Source organism: Equus przewalskii, chromosome 30 (genome assembly GCF_037783145.1).
Source record: "Equus przewalskii isolate Varuska chromosome 30, EquPr2, whole genome shotgun sequence".
NCBI lineage: Eukaryota > Metazoa > Chordata > Mammalia > Perissodactyla > Equidae > Equus > Equus przewalskii.
The window spans coordinates 13914103-13937951 of NC_091860.1; the positions used below are offsets into that span (position 1 = coordinate 13914103).

Genomic DNA, 23849 nt, shown 5'->3' on the forward strand with positions numbered 1-23849 from the left:
AAAATTTGTATTTATATTTGAGTAGGCTAAGCTGATTGTTACAACAGCTAAATCAGCTTTTGAAATGTTGGATTGCTTTGCATTATATATTGTATTATAATATATTTTTATTATATAGGTTATATTATAGTCTATAATGATACCTATGGATTGCTCTGTATGACTAATGTATTATGGTATATATTATATGGTTATATTTTAATCATTTGGAAAAAGTTCATATACACAACTACACCTATATCAGAACTTTGCAGGAGGACAATGGATTACAATGTATGTTTGCCTCTGATGGGTATCCCTCATTAGCATCTTGCCTGCTTTCATGAATCCGTTCTCTCTTGTAGAGCAGGGTCCATTCTCCCTGCTTGTAATGCCACTGGTCTGGAATATACCAGTACTCTTAACCTGAAGGGATGTGTATTTGTACCTTTAACTTATTGCACAAATAGTTTTATAACAGCATTAATGGAAATAAAAATCTGAAATCACCGGGAGCCCATTTTCTAAGAATCTAATTCAGCAACACTTTTATTTTCCTTCCAGCCTTTTTATATACGGATGCATGCTTTTTGGAAACATAACTTTAGTCATAGCTTACATATATCTTTTTATTCAGCCCTCCACCCTGAATGTTGTATGTTCAGCATAGATGAGTGTTTGTAATTGTGGGATGTGTTTGGGAGGTGTTTTGTTTTCCTGGGGAGGGGAGTCAAATAGAACAGAAGAATTTTTCCACTACTGTAGATATTTCTGACTAACCGAAGTGAGTAGCATGATTCAAGGAGAAATCTCTCTGCAGTTGGTCTGGCATTTAATTGGCACGTTGGATTGAGATTTCATGGTAATAAAGTTGATCCATGTTCTAGTATTTTCTGTGGGGATAATCTTATTAGAGTGTCACAGAACCTGATTAAAAAAAATATTTTTGAACACAATTCTCGTGGGTGAAGGCGCCATCCTTGGTTGATCACCTTGCCCATGGGAACGGAGTTGCCAGGATCTAGGGGAATTGTGGGCCTTATAGAAATGTGGGACATTTTCTATAGAGCACAAAACCACTGCTAACTTCCCCATGGGTAAGGCAGGGCTGCAGTGGACAAGTGCTCAGGAATGCGTGGGAGGAGATTTTCCAGGGCTCCCTGTAAACCCTAAAACGAAAAGAGTGACCCTGGCTTATAGAATGCTGCCAGTTCTTCTGTTCTAGCTTTAAAAAAGTTGAATTCAAAGTTTTATAGCATAAAACCTTCTCATTGTCAAAACCTGATGAAGCCAAGATGTTCTTCTTGTTTCAGGTTGAAAACTTTTAGCAGTTTGCTTTCTCTATAGAATAGTTTTAGTTCAAAATTTTATTTTGTCCTATATGAGAAACATAAATAACATTCCATTCCACTAGATTATTTAGTTTTGTCCCTTGGACCCTGTCAAATAAACTGACAACTACATTGTGCAGCTAGCTTGGAAACAAATAATTTTGTTATTAAGTTGAAATAACATCATGATAGTTGATTTCAAATGATGTTGGCAATCGATGTAGCTCACACAAGTTTGATGTTAGATTTTTATTATATGTGCTTTGTGTACATGTTTTTAATATAATCTTTACTTTTTTAGAAATTTGTAGAGTTAGTTTTTTTTTAACTAAACTTTCGGTTGGGTTTTTTCGGTGCTTGCCTGGAAAGCTTCAATGTTAGTGCTTTTTTCCCCTCTTTATACGTTTTGATTAAAAATGAATTATTGGGTGAGCCGTTTGATATTTTTACCTTTTGATAAACTACATGGATTTACAAAATAGATAATTTAGGGTAAATTGCTTTCTTTAAGAAAGTAATTGCAGTAAAAGAATTTTAAATACCAGCTCCCTGGGGCATTTAAAATAGGACTTGATTAACTAAGGTATAACTTATAGTCAAACATAAGAAACCAAGATTTCTTTGTATATGAGATGTTTAGGCATATTTTTCCTTGCTGTGCGTATCACGAGAAGCATTTTTCTGGAGCCTCTCATAGCAGTGGTAAGTGCATATGTCTCATTAGTTTGTGGCTGGGCTGCCCAGTTGGCTTGGTCCCTTTATTAATGAGGCCACAGTCTGGGTTTCATCCCTGGACAAGCCAATTACTGTGATTTCCCTCTGCCCCGTATGCATTAGACTGCTCTTGTTATCACTGGATGCCTGCGAATACTTAGGAACAGATATTTTGGGCACAGCTCTTTGCAATTTGAGAACAACTGGTATGTTTATTGCTACAGAGAACTGGAGTGATTACGGAAAGGGAGGTTTTTTCTAAGTTCAGTGTTATGGTTAGCCAAAGGTTAATCAGAAAAGTCCCTTTAATTCACGGATGATTTTTTTTTTTTGAATTCTAAAATATGTCGAAATTAAGCCGTAGTTGAAGTTTAGTGCACACTTTTGTGTTAGAATAGAAGCCTACATATTTGGTGCTTATTATAAGCTGTCTCAGGATAATTGTTCTCACCATCTTTCATGGTTAATTCTCTAGATAATTTTATAGAATGAATCATAAATGTTTAGCATTCTGTGAGACCTATAGAGATCATCTAATTTACTTTTCTCACCTTACAAGTGAAGAAAATAGGATTCTCAGGGAACCAGCTAAGGTCACGTAGCTTCTTAGGCTCAGCTCCAAGTTTAGAATCAAGGTTCCTTTACCAGCTTGACCCACCACCCCAAACCCTGTTCCCTGGGATTGGGGTCTCTACCTACCCCAGGACATCAGCTTCCAGATTTAGCATTTTATTTATTCTTTATTGAAATTAGATAATAGGTAAAACATTCTAGTGAATGTTCTGGGGTTTTACTGTGATCTATTTTAAGTTTATTGTCGATCTGCTCAAATTCATATACCACTTGGCATTCTTACTTAAGACATGATTTTCCTGATATGAGAATTTATCTAATATGTCTTTATATGGGCGTTTCTAAACAAATATATGATTGAAAAAATGTCAAAATGCCTAGAAAAAAAATAGCAAGGAAAGACTTTTTGGGGAAGGGGATAGTAAAAAGTTTTCAATACCTACTGTGTGCTAAATGATTCAAAAGGGCATAAAAGGGTTGCTTGCCAGTTTCTGTTCATAGATTTTTAGGAATGTTGCATAATGGAGAAAACACCTTTCAACAGAAATATAGACACATTGGATATATACAGGTAAGTCATAGTTTTCTTGTTTTCAATCATTGTGTGGAATTAGTTGCTTCTAAAAATTGTTTTAAATAACATTTTAGTTATGTTATTGTTTACTCTGCTTAAGTGTAGTTATCACCAACAGCTCAAATAGTGACATCCCAGAAAGTTCTGGAAAATAGAATTCTTGTTCAAGTTTAACTGTTCTTGTCTGCAGTCACTTGGGGAAGGGGACTCCTGTCTGAGAAGTTGTTAAAAACTATTTAAACAATGTTTTATGATCTTTTATTTCTTTAACTACATGATGGATTCCCAAACCACATGCAAATGATTTTCAAGTAGCCACAGTTCAGCATTATCTGAACCACTTTTCTGTTAGTGGGTGTAATTGAGCTTTGATCACAAACAGCTGTATCAAGACTGAGCCCAACAGATGAAAGGTGTGATACTGAGAGGAAAGTAATCTGGAAGGCTCTAAAACCCACATAGATATTTTATATGCTAACAAAATGTATATGAGCATATCAATTAGGGCTTTTTTTTTGTTGCATGTGCCGGAAAACTCAACTCCACCTGTTTATTAGGATTGCTGGCTCAGGTGCCTGTGGAGTCCAGGGGTGAACCCGGCTTTAGAGCAGGGCTGCCTGTAGGCGCTCAGAGGATGTCATCCATGCCCAGTTTCTCCCCATCTCTCAATGCTGTGTCTTCTTCAACAGCTCCATTATGGGGCTGGCTTACCTCATGTGGCCGCAAGATGCCTGCCACGCCTTCAGCCTACATCCTTGTAGGTGCCAGTCCAGTGAAAGAGAGGCCCCCACTATTGACATCACTGTTTTTCTCTGGCCTGATTGGATATTGTGTCCAAGGCTGAACGAATCACTGAGAGACAGGAACGCAGTACTCTGGCCAGTTCCAGGTCACATTATCCACCTTCGGAAAGAGTTGCGAAGAAATGAGTTTTCAAAAGGAAGTAAGGGTGTTGTATTAAAAGAAGGGCTGATGGATGCTGGATGGCCAAAGAATTTGCCATATTGCTGACCACAATACAGATAATATTTTGTGTTTTCCATGTTATAAAGTAATTATTTTATATTTTGCCTTTATTGTGAAATGCAGTAGATTCCTTTATTTCATAATACTAGGAAGGGAGTTAGACAAACTATTTTCCTGTGTTTGTGAAGCCAACATTAAAATGCCCTTTTGAGATTTTTTTTTTTGCCTGTGTTGGTCCTAGAAGCTGCTTCAGGGAGGGTTTCTCTCCAGTAGGCCTGCTCCTTGAGCCAATATGTCATAGTTTTGAACTATATATGTTCCCTAACAAGCCTATTCTCTTCCTGACACATGAGGTTTGAGCTTGTACCCATGTAGTAAGACAGTTGAATGAAATCGCCTGTGTGCTAAAGTGTGTGGGGGGCATGCACAGGATTTTAGTGAGGGAGCTGGGAATAAATATATGAAGACTCTGAAGCTTGAATGGAATATTTGGAGCACAGTTCTGATCAGAGTTGGGAAAATATTAAATTCTTGCCTGTTGGAAGAGAGAAATAATAAATTTAAAATATGCTAAGTTTATAAGACGATTGAACAAGTATTGATACTTATGGAGGAAATAACTCAACCTTTGCTAACAAAAGCAGCAAGAAAAGCCAGGTCCTGGGGCAGTGATAACCCTGCCAAGCCTCTAACCGATGCCATTTCTAGAATTCAGGGTGGTGTTGGCAGTGCGTAGATCCTTGTTGTCACCCTGGCCTTGAGATGTCAGAGGATCTCTCTGTTTTAGTGGCCCCTGATGATAGTTTGCTGAATTTACCAGTCAGGGCCCTGGTTAATGATGGTCACCTCCACCCCACTGAATGCTCTGGAGTTGAAGGAAGGTAAGGCTTTGGGGGGCATTAGTACAGGATGGAGATATGGGAGGGATGTGATCAGAGAGGAACACAAGGGTCCCATCACCAGCCGTGAGTTGTCCACACTTTACCCAAGGGCAGTGCGGACACATTGATGAGTTTAAAACTGAATAATGAAGTTTGCGGGTTTGCGGTTTTGAAAGCTCGCGTTGGTTGCAGATTGCAGAGACAAGACGGCAGACAGAGGCATCCGTAGGAAGGGACTCCAGTGTGTGGGTGATGGTGGTGGCTTGAATATGGTGGTGGCGGAAGGGATGGAGAACAGTGGACTAGTTTTGAGATATTAAGGAAAGATAATCATTAGCGTTTGTGGCTGGGAGTGGGTGGGATGAGTGGAGGAAAAGGAGAGGAAACGGAGACCTGGAAATTGTTAATCTTTCCTAGAAATGTCATGAATAGGGCAGACTCACAGATTAAGTCACTTGATACTAATAAGCCATGTAGTCTTCATTTAGAAGAGTAAAAGGATTTGGTGTTCTGATTCGAGTATTTAATCCTGGATGAGCCTTTCCTGGGCCTGGGATTAAAAGGTCTCAAGCCAGGGGAGTGTTTCGGATGCTGGGATATGTATGGTTGGGTGAATTTAAATCTAATTTCCGGTCTGTCCTTTAACTTGGGGATTGCCTCCATGATTACGTGTATTTTTCATTTTCATATTTATTTCCTTTATTTCTTCTGTAGTGTTTCCAGAAGCCTTGGGAGCCCAGAACACTTAAACTAAGAAAACAGATTTCTAAAAGGATTTATGTTTCCTACCATGATTTAAGATTAATATTTTTATGTGATATATTACCTCAAAATATTTTATTCATTTTTGGCAGACACTGTATTCCCTATTTGTTCCTGAATGAGTACTAGAGATGAGCATTTGGCTTGAGTTACAGATAAAACCAGGGATGTATTTATAATTCCTGGCATTGCACTCCTGAATTAAGTAATGGTACTTCAATAACCTGATTTCATGTATTAGGGCAAATGGCGGTTGGAGGGAACTTTCAAAGGTATTATTCTGATGCTTTTGTTCCATTTGACTTTGAAGTTCAAATGCTAGTTGGAGCAGACAAATTTCACAATGATTTCACAATGTTTTTCACCCCCAGTGAGGGGCCTTTTGGTTCAATCTCAGACAGAAGAATTGGGGCAGCAATTGGATTTGGTGGAATTAGCTTTTATGTGGCTCCGGCTCCTCCTCCTCCTGTGGGCTCAGGGGCCATGGTTCTCATGATGGTGGCTCTCTCCTCTCCTGCAATCACAGCCTTGCAGCTCTTTGCGCGAGCTGTTATCAATTTCAGCGGCTATGGTTTGTTACCTCTATTTGTACTATAACTAGAAATTTGATAAGGTTATGTGCCTGTCAAATGATTTAGATGTCAGGTGTAGATGCAGCAAAGCAATTTTGACAAGTCAAACATTGGTGCAGAGAGGGGGGACAAGGATGACCTGCCGAGAGAAGAAAATAAAATCTCTTACAGCCTCACTTTCTTTCTCTTTTAACTTTAGGTCAAGACTTCAACCTCTTTAATTTGTCCCTTCTTAAGCGAATGTGACATGGTGACTTCCGGCTTCTATCTAAAGGGCAATGAAATGGAGGCCTGCCTTTGGAGGGTAGATGCTGGCATTTAGGGAGATTTGACTTTTGAGTGTTCTGATAAAACATCTGGGTCTGGAAACTTTATCTTTGACTGAAGCTGAGGGTAAGGTCTTAGAAGACAAGGTTTGTTAATGCCAGTGTCTGTTCGCATGTGTGTGTTATGGAGAGCCCAGTATTTTTAGTAAGCTGTGCTCTTTTCTCTGAGGTGGAGGTAAGAGCCCCGTGCTTTGCGGCTCATGTTTGTTGTCCTGGATTCTGCAGTCCAGGCAGTGAGTCCATGAATACTTCTCATAGGCTTGACATATTGTCTGTTGGATGACGAGGTGGTCGAGACTCTGATGAATAGGTTTAAGTTTCTTAGACCCCCTTCGGTTTTTTTTTTTTAATTGATTAAATGTACCTCTGAGCTTTCCCAATATTTAAATCTCTTTACAGCCCACATTGAATATATAGCTTTGCTTTGGCGTCTACTGCAGCAGAAAATCTCCCATTTTGCTGATAGTGGTAGGTTGGGCAGTAATGACCCCATTAAAGGTTGCTATGACCAAGAGATGCTGCTGGAGTTGTAGGCATACTTCTAGTATTTTGCCACTTGGTTTTGTGAAGTTCTGAGATGAATATAGGTATTCAAGTGTAACTCATCTTGACAGGGGTTTCATTATATTCTGCAAGCACAATTCAAAGGAATAAAGAATTTATATTCAGGGTCGTTTTGTTTGAGTTTATTTAAAGAAACGAAACACACACAATCTCTATAATAGCTCTTGCTACTGAAGTATTGATGGTGCTGACAAAGAGAAAACTCAGACCAGATGGTTTCCAAACAGTGGAACCACCTGGCTCTTTGGCAATGCCAACTTATTCCTGTTTCTCAAATAGCTGTGCTCTCACGGACTGTGAAATGTATAAATGAGATGTTCATGGGCCCAGGCAGAACAGCATTCCAAAATTAGGATTATTAAGAGACATTCAAACACTTATCCATGCCACCTCAAACTGGCCCCTCTCTTTTACTTCCATTTCTTTTAGAGTCCCATTTTTTTTTTTCTTCTTTCTCTTTGTATCTGTAAAACCCAGTTCTTCTTTAACTCCACATTGCAAAGGAAAAAATTACTGTTGCCTCTTCAGGTGTTTATTCTGGAGGGAAAAGAAAGACGCTTTCTCCTTTTGGGAAACAGACTTACCTGGACTCTGTTAGTGTCTTCAGACTGAATGGAGAACTTTTACACGAGTAAGGGAAGAATTTAATTGCACCTGTAGCACTATGACGTTACTCTGAATCATGAAACTTGAAACTTCATAGAAATCCAACCAAGATAATATATTAATGTGCAGACTTATGCAGTAGTTTTAAAAATCTTAATGTTAAAGTTAAACTTTGGGAGTTTTTGTTAATTATTTAGTATCTAATTTTTCATGTGGGAAATCAGAGTTAGGTAAAAAGTGAAAATATTGAACAATCTACAGACTTTTCCAAGTTGGTGCTTGAAGACGGCAATCATTTTAAAGTTTCATTTTGAAGTAGTTACCTTGGTTATTTACTCACTCATTTGGTGAGCTCCTATGGAGCATGTAATTGGTAGTGTTCATAACCGTGAAAGATCCAATACTGGCTAATGCATGTCACACGTAAGACAATTTAAAAGTTATTTCCTATCTTGTATACCCTATTGTTTACACTCCGGTCTTTTTAAAGAAATAATGGTATATGTTCATTAAAATTACATTTCAATCTAAATGAAGGTCTTTGAAGTTTACTTAAATGTTTGAGTTACCATCTTGCAGCGTGAGAGGGTAGAAGGAGCAGAGGCTTTCGGGAACATGGGTGTGAATCCTGACTCTCCTGCTCCCCAGATGGTGGTGCCAGGCTTGTGTGTTAACCACTAAGCCACAGTTTCCTGTATTAGGATTCTTGGCTGCAAGTGATAGAAAACCCAACCCTCATTGGCTTGAACAAAATGATTTTTTTTGAGGATATTAGGGTACAAAAATCCAAGGGCAGGAATCTGCCTGTCTGGGCTTCAGGAACGGTGGGAATCAGGTCTCAAATGCTGTCAAGTCAGGACTCTCTTTGGCACATGAGCGGGGTTCTGGTGGTGGCAAACATGGCTGTCAATAGTTCCAAAATTTTATTTCTTAGAGTTTTAGTTGTCAGAGGGAGAGACTCACTCTACACTTGGGGGCCCAATTCCCAAATCTCCCAATCATCTCGACTTGGGTGAGCTTAGGACTGATGACTGACTACCTTTGGCCCAATCTGTGATGGTTAAGGAAGTGGATCATGTAGGAAAATGGCGCCTCTTGAGAAACCTTTACTGGAGGGAGTGAGGCATGGAACCATTACTAGAAGGAGGCTTGTTTTGGGTGAACCAAATGATAAGTTTCCACTACATTTCTCCTATGTAAAAAACGATGAAATAGATATCTCTTTTTCAGAGTGGTTTTGAAGAGTAAACCGGATAGTCTGTCAAATGCCTAATATAACGTCTGATACCTCGTAGTTCTTGAATCATAGCAGGGAGACGACAAGCCAGCATTTCTCAAAACTGGCCCTGTAATCCATGCGAAGCTCTCATTGTTAACTAAGAAACCTAACAAGCCATGATTCTTCACTTCATTCTTCGACACTTCTAATATATTTATTTCTAGTAGTTCCTTCCCTGTGGAAGACCTGCGTTAGTACTAAGTTTCTAGTTGTACCATAGGTATGTTAATAACCTGTAAACACTTCTTGGAGATTTATGTTTTAAATAAAATTCTGTATTAAGGATTTAATCTTTTACATTTTTTTGATTAAAATGCCTTGCTGAGATCCATGGGTTTTTCTAGGTGACGAAAGCTAGCTATCATGCAAGCTATTGCCAGTGTCATTTGTGTGCACATTAAGTATAATACATTTAGATTTATTCTTCTTTTGCATCTTTTTTGGTTTTTGCTGTGTTACAGTTTTCATTTTCCTTTTTCAGATTTGAGGAAGTGGAAGAAGAATGTTTTCTTATAGAAAACAGTTGGTGCTGCCCGATGGATGATGCTATTGTAGGTGTAGGAGGGCTGTTAGGACCAATTTTAGTGACATTATCAGTCTGTTAGGGAGAAGGCATATGTAAGAAAAAGGAGGAATCATCTGTCACTTTCATCAGCTGTGACTCTGAGATTAAGGACAGGTTATTTTCACTTTTATGACTGTTTTGTGTTAATTCAGCTCTGTTTACATTTGCTTGATTCTTGATTTTATCCTTATTTCTTTTCTTCACCGTAGTTTGAATGTAATTTCCTTTTCTAAATTACTAATTTCCTAATTAGTTTTTTCCTAACTGGAAAGTTATCCCTTTTCTAATACTTTATAATTCAGAATATGCACCCAGGAATGTTCCGTGTTGTAACTTATTATCCTCTCCTTAATTTAACCTTGCCTGGTATCTTCTGGTTCAAAATAATTTCAAGAATATTCTACTCTGTGTGTGAATTAGGTTATTTATATTTAAAAGTCATAATCATGTAATGGGATGAGGCTGCCTCTCTCTAAAGGATTAATAGTTAAGAGAACACGTGTCTGGAAATCAAAATTCATGAATTGTCTGAATTATTAAATATTCTTTAAGAAGTAACATGGCAATGTAAATCAGCCATAATCAGACTCTATGAGTCAGTTACTCTTCAGGACTGCGTCAGGTATTAGAATATTAATTGTTTTTTGCTTCTTTAGTACCTGAATATTTAATTTGATGATACTTTAGTTTCCTGGAAAAGTTAATCATCATTATCAAATACTTAATTTACTCCCCAGAGTAATTTATACCTCATAGGCAGAATTTGGTGGATTAGTTACATTTTTCTGTTGTGAAATTCTTGGTGAACATATGCATTATGTGTTTGTATTTTAGGCCCCAATTTTCTTCATTAATGTAGGTATGGCTTTTCGGTTTGAATCCCACCAGTACTGCAATTTTGGCAGTGGCCTTCTCCTCCCCAGCCTGATCTTTTCGAATGGAAAATTTAAACAATCGTTTCCTTCAAAAGAAATGCTTGAAAACACGTTTTGACTGAAAAATGTGGCCTGTGTTAGATTTTCCTTTGGGTGGTAATTTTTGTACCTTTTATGGCCCCACAGATTCCATTACAAATAATGAATTAGCTAAAAGTTTAAGTTATGTAGCTCTTCTGGCATCCTCTAAGAAATATTCAATTGATTCCACCTTCCTCTCTGCTTATCTACAGGACATTTGTTTTTATCTCTGTGTGTCCAGTTTGATAGTTTTCATTTTGACATTTTTTTCATTGTCAGATGAGTTGACAGATAATGTCTGGGGAGATGCCAGATTCTGCCTCCTGTGGTCTCTGCCACCTCCTTGAACTCCCTTCCTTCACTGATAAATATGGGCATTAAAATGTGTACCTGCTAGCATTTATCTTAAGATAATATAGGTAAAGCATATTTTAATTTTTATTTAGTTTATATATTTTATATTCTATTTTGATCCCCAAAAGGCTGAGGGAGCTCCCAAATGGTGGTGGTACAGTGCCTGGCCCACGTGGTGGGATGCATTCTCTAGATGTTTAGTTACTGTGTGTGAGTAAACACAGGCCTATGGAATTGAGTGCTGGTGCTCCTTACACATCATCTGCTGGCCGCCCCTCCTGGCCCTGCTTGCATGATGTGCAGTGTGCTCGGTGCAGTGCCTGGGACGTAGGAGAGAGCTAATCCATGTCAGCCATTGTTATTATCATCTCATTTAACTCTCACAAAAGTGCTATCAATATTGTACTACAATTATGCTTATTTTGTACACGAGGTAAACTGAGGCTCACAGAGATTACATCACTTTCCTTGGGTCACACAGCTATGAAGAGGTGAGGCCAGGGCACAAGATGAGTTTGTCAAAATCCTGAGCCTGAGCTGTTAACCCCTAAGCTACACTTTAGTGTCTTATGGGTGATTTTTAATTATTTTAGCTTATTGAGAAATTAAGATGTGCTTTATTGTGTATTCAGAGTATTTGATTATAATAAATTTCAAGTTCAATGATTTTAAGTAAAGGAACTCCAAATATTATGAAATTGGACCATGAATATGCAAAGAATACTGACAAATCTTTGAATATCAGTAAATACCTCTGCAAATGCAGTGAAAGGCTAATTTAAGCCTTAGAAATCTATGACAATTCTTTTTAATGCCTTTTAATTATGTTTAAAAAGGTAATTAAAAATTTAATTTTATTTAATTAACCATAAATTTACGAAGTATGAGATTAATTTGTAAAAAAGAACATTCGCTTTTGAGCTCATTTAACTTAACAGTTGTTAAAATTAACTGCACCTTAAAAAAAAAGCCCTTAATCAGATTTTCCTTTGTAGTGGTTTAATTCCCATCTAGCGTTGTGAGATTAGCCAATTTTCTGCATTTTAGACATTAAAAATACAAAACTGGATAGTAATCAATCATGAAATAGTTATTAAGCTTTTAATATGTGCTTAACACCAAGCAAGATGCGATGAGATAGAAAGAGGCATATGGTCCACGTTGTCCAGTACTTTAAAATCTACTGAACTGTACTAGATGACACATAACTGAGTGCTAAATTTTGCAGATCAAACTAAGAATTTTGCATGTAGTTTAAAGTGATGCGGCCCTCACAATGTCTCCTTTAAGAAATGTAAAATATCCATCATGTCATGAAAGATGATGATAAAACTGGTCATTGATTTCATTGTATCAGATGGAGACTTCTAAATGTGTGAAATAAAGAGCAGGATAACAGGAATCAGTAATAAATATGCCTGTAGATTTTAGGCTTCCATTAAACGTATTCTGACAAGGTACGCTGCTTTAAGGTACATAATCTTCTCCTTTGCTCACCTTCTGCCCTTGCATTCTTCTTAGCCAGCAGGTCTATTGTGATCGGCCGAGGATCCCTTGTATTGCTGCTCTTCCTCATTAATCTGTCTGGAATCCCTTTTGCAATACCCTTTCACCCTCTTGATTTCTATTTTTCCTGCCTTTTTGCTTCAATTCAGTGTTCACCACTATATTTAAACAGTTCATTAAAGTGAAGAAACTTAGAGTGACTGATTTAGCTGTCTGCGTATGGGTGTCCTCTGGCTTGCTCACTTGGCATTTGTGGAACACCCAAGTCTTGGCTTTAGCTGGCTGAAAATATCAACCAAATTCCTGGTTATCATATTCTTGTTCTATTTTCCTACTCATGATTTTGATTTAACCCTTGAGTACTTTGGCTTCTCCATCTGGGGTTTAAAACTCTGTCCTTGCTTTCTTTGAAAATGTTTTATTATAAAATGGTTGATTAATACATAAGAATATATGTAGTGTACACATAAGTTTTAAAGCCTGATAATAAAAGGATTGCATGTGAATCTACCTTTCAACTTAAGAACTTGAACATCACCAGAAACAATGAAGCTCCCCTTCCATGAGCAGATTCCCTTCCATGAGCAGGTCTCCTTCCGTGAATAGATCTCTTTCCGTGAGCAGACCCCTTCTGTGAGCATAACTCCATCTGAACTTGTGAGTGCTACTTGCTGATGACGCCAAATAAAAAATGTCACTGAGCGTGCATGCTTTGGCAGAAATGATGATATGCAAGCAACAAAGGTCATTTTTGAAATTTAATGAGGAGGAGGAAACTAATATTGCTAATGACCTACTAAGGGCATGTCTTTGCTTGATGTTTCCACATGTTATTTATGTTAACCCTCTAAATATTGTGTAGCATAATCCTTTTCTCTTTCCTTTTTCCATTTTATACCTGAGGATCAGAAGTTTAAGAGAAATTGAACAAATTAAGATCACAGACCAGAATTAGGGTTTACATTTATGTCTTTTGATTCTTGATTTAGGGTTCTAATATATGGTACAGGAAGATAAATGTGTGTGTGTACGTTCACATGCATATGCATACATACGTAGCATGTCATTACTCTGTAGCATTCAGTATTTGAAATACGTTTTCAAAGTTACTTCTGAAGAAAAATATGGCGAGTGAAATTGCCTTTTGTGTGTATTTGTTACATTTGAGTTTAGAAATGCATTTTCAAAGTGCCTGTATTCCGTTTCGAATGGATGGCCTATGGGAAATGAAGACTGTTCCTGTCCAGGTGTAGCACATTCTCTTTCTGAACTCATGTTGGGGTCTTAACTCTGTTCTCCTCCTTTGTCTTGCTGACCTATTCTGACAAGAGTACACAGCTCACCCTGCTGGGCCTCCTGGAGAGGCCGGAGTCTGAGGCTGGGCCCAAGAACTCTCTGTGTCTTCTGTGGTCCTGGGATGGTTCTCTCATAGCGAACGACTGGGGAAGGAGGACCAGAATTGCCTCCTCTCTAATGGGCCTCCTGCTTCTGTCTTTCTCACCTCCACTGGGTTAGTACAGTGCACACTCAGTGACATTTTGTGTTTGGCGTGATCAGCAAGTAGCACTCACAAGTTCAGATGGAGGAAGAGCCTGGAAACCAGAGTGGTTCTGGCCCAGCTTAAGAAAAAGGCTCACTGAGACTGAAAAGGAAGATTTTTAAAAAGCAAAGTGGTGAGCAGAGCTGCAAATTGAATTATTTGCTTATTCTGAGATGTAAGGGGCCAGAAAGAACCTGTTAAACCGGAAGTCTGGCATGTCGCTGCCCTCACTTCCTTCGGATCTTACTGGAATGTCACCTTCTCATTGGGGCCTTTGCTGACCGCCCTGTCTAAAAGGGCAGCGTTCTCGACCCTTCTTATCTTGCTTTCTTTTTCTCTTATCACTTACCTCCAACATATTATTTATTCCATTTGCGTAGATCTTGTGTCTTTTCTGTCTCTCTCACTGTAATGCAAGCTCCATGAGGGCAGGGGTCATTGACTGCTCTCTTTGCTGCATTGTTCCCACCCTTGCCTCTTAGTTTGTGCTCAATAAATCTTTGCTGAGTGAACAAAGGATTGAATAGGTGAACCTTTGAGGAGGAGATTCCAGAGAAGGACCTTCCTACAACGCTGCCATTGTTATTCATGGAATCATCGTGAAATACTTTTTAACAGGAGAGTAGACTAGAGACCAGAGATGATGATAATTTTATATTCAGTGCTGAAGCATAAGGGAAGAAAAGGCATTTTTGCTGGGGAAAGAGCAGCTTATGTGAGGCGCAATGAATATTTGTTAAGTTTATATATAAAAGCACTGCGATGCACTGAATATTTATGTCCTCCCAAAATTCGTGTGTTGAAACCTAATCTCCAGTGTGATGGTGTTTCTAGGTGGGGCCGTTGGGAGGTGATTAGGTCATTAGGTGATAGGTGACTAGGCTCCACCCTCATGAATGGCATTAGTAAAAGAGACCCCAGTTGAGGTTCCTTATAAAAGAGACCCCAATGAGAACTCTGCCTTCTTCCACCATGTGAGGTTGCAGTGAGCAGGTGGCCATCTGTGAACCAGGGGGTGGCCTGTCACCAGCAGTGAATCTGCCCATGCCTTGATCTTGGACTTGCCAGCCTCCAGAACTAGGAGAAATAAATGTCTGTTGTTTATATGCTATCCAGTCTATGGCATTTTTGTTATGGCAGTCCAAACAGACTAAGACAGGCACTATGGCCAGCAATTTCTTTCTAAATCTGATCCAGATCTGTGTTTTTCAGAGTAATCTCCTGGCTCTTCCCCCTTCCTCACACCCCCTGCCCTCCACCACATGCTCCAGCCAAATGGATCTATTTTCCAGTTCCTTACTATGAGTTTCCTCTCTTGCACCTGGAATGGGGCTGCACTCCCTCCCTCTCTGTTTCCACCCCTCTTTTTTCTCTTTCCTTCTCTCTCCCTTCTTCCATTTCTTAATCATTTATTAATTAACTCCCATGGGCCAGTTGCTATGCTGGGTTCTGGGATTACAAAGATGAATATGAATTTGCCCTTGTCCCTTAGCTCTATGTGTTCTCAAGTGGGGGACTGTCACCCCGTCGTAATTGTCACTTTGCGGTGACAACTGCTCTGACGTGGACCTGGAAAGCTGTGGGGCTCTGGGACTGGGAGGAGGCCAGCTCAGCTCAGAGAGCAGCACCACTGGCGCTGAGCTTTGATGCGTAACTAGATTATGCTTCTCACGGGCTGAGGGTGGGGAGCAAGAGGGAACATTCTGTCAGTGACGGGGAGCCCCGAGTAGTCTTACAAGAGTACTCCTCACACAGTTCTTACAGATTTGCACAGCCTGCCGTGTGACTCTTGGCAAAGACAGATTGCCACCCAGCACGTGCACAGCTGGGGTGCAGGATTCATCTCCACCTGTGTGCTCACCAGATGACACATCCAAGGTGCTCTGTAGGGGGTCTGATCCTTGGCACAAATCCAATGAAAAATTAGTTTCTATTCTAGAATAACTGTAATAAAATTTTGTTGATGTAAACTGATAGCTGATTCTTAATATGACATATTTTGCTTTGTTAACCATGGCCTTTGTGTTTGTGTTATAGAACTATTCTTTTTGATGTCTCGTGACAAACGTTAGATAATCCTTTCAAGTTAGGTGAAGTCAGCGTGATGATCATAAAGCTGGGCATTTACGCAACAGTTTATCTACTTTCTAAAGTTCTTTCTTGTATCTGATCTCATTCAGTCTCTAGCCTTGTTTGTTAAGCAGTTACCAGAATTTCTAATTAGAGATGAGGAAACTTTGGCTCAGAGAAGTTATGAGACCTGTGAGTTGGCCGGCACATGACAGGGATGGGTTGAGAATTCTAGCCTCTTGTCCGCTAAAGCAATGCTTTTTCCATGATACAATCTGCTGTTTTTGTAAACTATTAAACCTTGTGTCACAAATAGGAAGAACCAGAGAAAAGAAGTAAAAGAGGAGAAATCCACATGCTGCTATTTACTGGGAACCTTGTCGTGCGTGTGTATACATTTTAGGCGTGATGGGGGTGGCTTGTGTTAACCAGAATTCTTCTGGTTATAAAAGGGAGAGATTTGTTAGCTCACTTAACTGACGAGCCTCGTGGTTCTGGCCTTAGGAAAAGTCAGATGCAGGTTCTCAAATGATGCTGTCAGGACTCTCTCCTGATCTCTCGCTGTGCTTACCTCTGTGTTGGCTTCATCATTATTGAGTGGTAGCCTGATGATGGTCAGCAGCTTCAGTTTTATAGCCTACTAAACTAACCAGACCGTGGAGAACGAGTACCTCTTGCCTAAGAGTTCTTGTTGAAGTCCCAGATTTGGGCTCGTGGACACATTCTAGATATGTGTCCCTTTCTAGATCAATTCCTGAGGCCAATGGTGCAGTGTTCTCATTGACTGGATGGAGTCATGTTGTGAGGGCAAGGGGGACACATGAGATTGGAGAGAGGAATCCTCTTACTTCCCTCTGTCCTCGGATCTCTTTTTGTGTCCACTTGCCTCTCAGAATCAGACTATGCATGAGTGGCAAGTCATCACATATAACATTTAAAATTAAACCTAAGTAGAGAGATAGGATGTAAGTGAGTAGGAGTTTAGAAAAGAGAGGGACTAATGGCTCGATGGCTCCCCAAATGCAGTCAAGATATACTGCATGGGGTGGTCCTTGAATTGGTGCTGAGAGTGTATGAAACTTGGTCGTGGATCACACCATTAAAGAGGATTAAGCATCTTCTAAAACTCTGCAAACCATTTATGGAGATGATTTTATACTCTTGGAAACTAATCGCTTACCTGGACAAGTCCAAATCCCATGATTCTTAGGCACCTTGTGAATGTGGAAAGGACCATTGAAGGGCAATCAGCTCAAAATCTGTGATTCTGGAATTTAATGGTTTTTCTTTCTACTTCTTTCTTTGGAAATTGCCATTTTAAAAAACCCAGACTAGTCACAGAAGGAGTCTGTGATTGTGCCTTGTCTGAAACTGGTGTTAGTGATGTCAGAACTTGGCTGATCCATTTTTCTTCTTATTTCTTCATACCTGTTGCTGTTACACCTTGTCGTTTTTCCTACGTCTGTTCTTTTATTCCTCTGCACCTAGTGCTTACTTCAAGCCAAGCTAAATGGCTTCCCTGCTTAGTTAGGCATAAAACACTGAGAATGTTCTGGTGTGTGTATCTTCACGCATGCTGGGAGATTGAAGGTTGGAAGGCTAATCTCATTCAGCATTTTCTGTGGAGGAAAAATAATACAGTTTATTTGACCTTTTATTTATGGAAATGGTTAAAGTAAGGGTTTTAGTACTTTTTATAAATTTAAATGAAAATATGGAGAGAAAATGAGATATTCTTAAGCTAAAAGTGATGAGAGTATCTAGATCTTTCTGTTTGTTGTCGTCTGGGATTTTTTTTTTCTTTCAAGCTCTTCTGGTAAAAGGAAGTCTTCTGGTTGCCTCGAGGATAATAATGCCTGAGAAAACTGAGTGTTAAAATACAGACACGCCTCAACAAAAACAGTCATTCCGTGATCAACTAAGTGAACTTTGGAAATTTATACAGAAACTTATACTTCTAGAATCATATTTTATTAGCTACCCATGTGTTAATTATTAATTTGTGTTAATTAGAACCTGGTAATTATGAATGTAAAATGAGGATTATATGGGCTATCAAAAATATGTTTTTGTATTTCTTGATATTTGGGCTTTTCAAGAAATAAGAACAGTCAAAGTGATGTAACCATCTCAGTCATTAGCAAGCAGAATATTCCACTGGCCTGACAGTTATCGTCATTATGCTAATGACAGGAGATGGGGCTCTAGTCAGATTATGCCTTAGCTACTCCAGTCCCCTGAGGAAACTGTAAAAGTCAGCTCATTGGGTTGCAATTAAAGAAGTTTATTTAAATACCCCCAAAATCATAGGTACCTCAGCACACAGTATGCCAAGGGTGTGTGCCGGAAACCTTTTAATCTCTAGGTGTGGCCCATCTTGTAACTATGTCTATAAGCATCTACAGACTTGACATTTGGCGATACAGCGTTGTGTAATTGTATCTGTATGCTTTGCCTTATGAAATAAGATGAAAAGTTCATAAGGAAAGGGCATGCTGGTGGTGATTTTGTGTCTCTCCCTCCTCCATCGTGCGGTCCAGGCTCAAAATGGTGCCCTGTCACTGACAAGATGGGCATGGGAGCAGAAGACTTAGCTTTCTTTTTTTCTTTAGTAGCTGTACAACTATTAATGATGATAATAACTATTATGGATCGCTTGCTTGTTATTCGCCAGAAACGTGTATTAAGACATTTGATCCTATTCTTATAACCTATTAAATAACATTATTTAAATATTATTGTTGTTATCACTATTTTACAGTTGAGACCACCAGGCACAGAGTGGTTGGTGAGTTGCTGAAGGTCGCACAGTCAGTGGAGTTGCTGGGATACTGTGCAGATGTCTGGCTGTGCCCCGCAGCCTCTCACTGTGTCGCCTGCTGATAGAGCTGTGTCTGGAGGCATTGCTTTCCATTTCAGCAGCTTCTTTGGCTCCGGCCTCTCCTGAATGGGATTTGTGATTCCTCTGTTTACTTTTCTTTTTCTTTCTTTCTTTCATTTCCCCGCTTCTGTTAGGTCAAGTACAAAAGAGATTTTGAAGAAAGCAAGGGGAGAGGGTTCAGTTTCGTTACGGACACTCCTGAGCTACAGAGGCTGAAGAGGACTCAGGAACAAATCAGTAATGTAGGTGACCTTTCGTCCAGTGATGTGGTAGCTCTCACTTGTGTTTCTGGATGAGAGAGTGAGACTGGATGGCTTGGAAGTGCTCTTGTTGCTGTGGTGTGCTAGCAGTCCTCAGTGTGCTCGCAAAATATGCCAAGTTCATCTGTTCAGTTCTTCCCCTTTGATTTCATCACAGTTATCTAGAGCCTAACGCTCACACTGCAATGGCTATATTTCTGAATACGTTTGTTTAATTAAATTGATTTCCTAACTACATTTACTAAATAAATCAATTAAATTAAATTAATTAAATATGTAGTCGGAAAATAGCCGTTGCTATTAAAAGGAGTTATTAGATAATTTAGGATCTTATTCCACTTTAAATGGTTCTCAGCTTTTGAATTTTTCCAAAATAGGACTTTTATAGTTAAATTTTAAAACCTGAACAGTGGACTTTTTGCTGTGGGTAAGCATGCAAAATATACATATAAGGTTAAGTATCTTGAGAAATCTCATATATTTGCTAATTATGTATATATAAGATTTCATACTTTAGATATTTGTTAAAATGATGTATTACATCTAATTTCTGAAATAAACATTGACATAGGAAGTTGGTTTGGATTTGAAAGCTGTGTCTTATAAAGTAATATAATTTTCTTGAAAAAGAAGGTTGAGACTAGCTGAAGTTCACAACATATTAGGGAGCAAAAGGTTCAAAACATTAGGGATGAAAAAGTGTTCACACAGTACTTACTAAAGGTAGATAAACAGATCTTCTTAAGTTTTGTAGTTCATGTCCTGTAATTGTATTTCTTCCAAAGTATTATATGAAGTGTCAAAAGGTGTTTTTTTGAGAAAAAAATTATTTCCATGGTAGGTATCCAAGAGGAGATGTGAATGAAAATCAACAACTGTATACATGATGTAAAAGTATAAGCAAATATGTCACAATTCTATCATTTTTCATTGAGAAGTGTATTTTGTGTGCCCTTCGTACAGTCACTAAAATTTGTATTTCTAGATGTTCTAAGTGGTTAGCCTTAATTTCCAGAAAATGTTGAATTAGCAGATGGTTTTAAACTCACTGATATTTGGCCATCATCATTATGCATATATGTATCATGAAAATTTGCAGATAAAATTATAGTATATAATTTGAGAAAAAATTTTGCCAGAAGTTCAAAACTAGAATTGATTTGATGTTTAAAAAATTCTTTAGAGAGGGAGAGGAAGCCAAGTAAACACTTGTTTTGCCACATTCCCTAAGGTTTATCCACTCTTTGCTTTTTAAATGGACATTTTATGTTAGTAAGGACTTTTTTCTTTGAAGAGAAAGGGTTGAATTTTAAAGGTTCATGGCTTTTGTCACTTAGTTTTTCTACCCCCTTTCAAGAACCCACCAATCGTGATGCTAAAGATTACACCCCTCATCTTTCTTTCTCTTCATTCTTTCCTTCCTTCAAAAACCTATTTTTGCTTTTAAAAATGCAATTTAAAGATATATTTCACCTGCAGTTACATTTAGTAGTGTTTCTTTCTTTGGATTATTTTTGGGGAATTTTTTTAAAAAATAAAAATAATACTGCACAAAACAAAATTATATCATAAATCTTCAACTATCTCGGAAATTTATTTCAAAAAGAACTAAACGTTTCTACTTAAGACATCCACGTGACAGCTAACATAAGGATTGCCGTTTATTCAAAGGTAAGTCTTTTAATTTATATTCAAATTAAATCAGTATTCGTATTTAATAAGAAAAGAACTGATCATTTCACCAACCTTTATCATTAGCAGGAAAATACATTTTATTCAATACCAGAGGCTGTTTGCCGATCCATCCTTAATTATGCAAAAACGTTTATAACACAGGTACGTATCAATCTATATTTATCATATACATAGCACTATATACAAGATACCATTTAGCTTAAGCCTATAATTTAGACACTGCTGATTTTTGAAAGCATGTAACTTAGATAACGTCTTAAAAATTTTTTTTTTTGCAATTTTCTTGACGTTAGCAACCATAGAAGTCTTACAAGTAATTCTTTTGGCCATCATGAGGCATGTTAATGTTTAGATAGCAGTAAAAAATATATAGATTTCATAATATTACTGTTAGGGATTTACTCTTGAAGAAAGGAAGCTGTTAAATGTTCTGGGGTCTAGTGAAGCTTTTCTTCACTAATAAGGCTGCAACATCATAAACTTTTTCCGGGACCTCACAGAGTTTTCCATATTACTCAAGGATATTTTTTCTATAAGAAGCTTGGGTTCATCTGAAAGGTGATACTTTGGCTGGTCCAGTTTTCCACATTACTTTCAGATAAACCCACTGCAATATATTGGCCAAATCCCCACAGATATTTTTGATGGTGAGCTGGATTGTGTCTATTTTGAGAGGAAGAAGGTAAGAAAGTGTCCAGACTGGAGAGACAGAGAATCTTCCTGCTGGAGATCCTGAAATGGAGTCGAGTCATTCTGAAAATTATAAGGGGTATGAGATTTGAGCTCCAAGTTTAATTCAGGTTGATGTGGGTAGCTTAACTAAGTCAGGGTTTTTGCAATCTCTGTTTTCCCATTTGCTTCATTTTCTTATTTGTTTTCACTTTCTTTTGTCTTTGAATATTGTTTGGACCTTTCTAAGCTGCCTGTAATGCCTTTTGGACTAAAGAAAGTATAAAGACATAAAATAGCGGATTTAATGACAACTCCTATGTGTTTGGGGTAATATAGATGAATGGGCATTTTTGATTGTTTGTGTCTGTGTCAGTGTTATGAAATTTTTTCAGCTACTCTCATATTCATTTGTCCAAGATTTGAAATCATTTGGAAATACCCACTCAGTCTGTATATGTTATTGAGATGTGGGATAGGACACACTGTAAATCTGAAACTGTGTGTAATGAAAGGGGTGGGAGTGGGTCTAGTCTTGTCTTCTTTCTTGTGGGGTCTATAATGACAACATACTGAATGAACTTGGGAGATTTATTAAATGGTGCAATTTAAAATTCTTCTGCTATATTACTCACTTGATATAGCTGCAGAAAGAATAAGAAAAGAGGCAGCATTTCAGAATTTCCTGAATGGTTGGAAAGAAACAGAACCACTTTCTAAAATAAAGAAAATGTTTTTCCACGAAATTCAAGAAGATGTCTCATTGCGTCCCCCCATCAAATTCTAGGGCATGGATTCAGAAATGGCAGAAATGTCCTAGTACCTCTCCACATTTTCTTTACTTCCTGTTCTTTTAGGAAGTCTGTTCTTAAAGGACAGTGTGCAAACGTGAATTGAAGAAGACTGTCTTTGGTCATTTTCAAGAACCTTTTTTCCGTTGTCCCTATAGCCTATAGTGGGTAATTGTAAAGGCTGTTTCTAATTCAGGTGGTTGCCACCTTCAGGTTTGTAAGTGGTCCATTCAGGGTACCTGCAGCAGGATAGCAAGGCAAGAGCAACACCAACACCAGACATCTAAGGGACTCAGTCCAGCCAATGAAGATTATTGATGTGTTTCATTCTGCCCGTTTACACCCTAAGCTGCACTTTCAATTAGCTGAGACAGTCTGTGGATGAATTGTGAAATAAAATGGTAAAGTCCAACCCCAAGAGACGTTTACTATCTTTGTGGTGTAGATAAAATCTAGATGTTTATTTTCTAATTTATTTCAGGTGGTGGAGAAATATTATATGAAGGAGAAGGGGAAAAAAAAAACCCTCAGATGACAGAGTCTTGTATTTTACAGACTGAAATGGTAAGTGTACCAAGATTCGTCAAGATTTGTGCCTGTTCTTGACTCACAGAGGAAATGATTGTTGCGTGTGTGTGTGTACATGCATGCATGTATGCCTGTGTGTGTTGGCTTCAGTAGGAATCTTTAGAATCCCCTTTTCCTAGATCACTGGTCCCACCAACATTACAGACAATAGTATTTTCACCTGCTCTATATTCTTTCCCTTACCCTGTTCAGTGTCTATAATTTTGGTTATCTATCCTGTTTCTCAAATGCTCTTTTTTACTACCATTTTCAATTTAGCATACTCATTCATAAGAGACACTTACTTGCTTTACAAGAAAAGCTAAGATTGAAGTCTTTTTTCAACATTACAGAAAAAAGAGTCTGTTGGTAATTTGATAATGAAATGTAATTATTTTTAGTTTTTTTGAAACAGCTACATAATTTTTCATTGACTTCTCAGAATGCAAAATAAATCACATGCCCATTAATAGGCTCACGTGGAGACGGCTGATTTCATTCCCTGAGACTTTGTGTGTTAGCTTCAAAAATATTAGATTATTGGAGGTAAACATGGGCTAATAATTGAATAGCAGTGTCTGTGGACTATTAAAAGGTTGGATTCAAAGTTAGGTCGAGGGTAAGGATGATCATGTAGGGATCTGGTCTCTGTTTGCCATTTAAATAAATCATTTTGACAGAGACTGACTGTGGCCATGTTCAGGCTGCTGACGGTGTGAAATTGAGTTGTATGGTGGACAGGAGACAAGCAGTCAAGAGGAATCCCCAAAGGCAAAATTTGTTATGTAATTGGGTCAACTCATGCATGAGAATGCATGCTAATTGTAAACTGGTGGCAAAATTATAGGGTTTGAGGCAATTAGGTCTC

At 38.3% G+C, this 23849-nt stretch overlaps 1 protein-coding gene across 3 annotated transcripts in view; it reads left to right on the top strand.

Annotated features, from left to right (window-relative positions):
• Positions 1–23849, top strand: part of NEBL (nebulette) — a 332430-nt gene that overhangs the window by 155813 nt on the left and 152768 nt on the right. For 2 of the 3 annotated variants that reach the window (XM_070601408.1, XM_008522132.2), the window contains exon 4: positions 19134–19241. In XM_070601408.1, the coding sequence (XP_070457509.1) occupies positions 19134–19241 (108 nt within the window). Of the gene's footprint in view, positions 1–19133; positions 19242–20187; positions 21096–22895; positions 22979–23849 lie in introns of those variants that run through there. The other variant, XM_070601400.1, reaches the window with a different exon arrangement.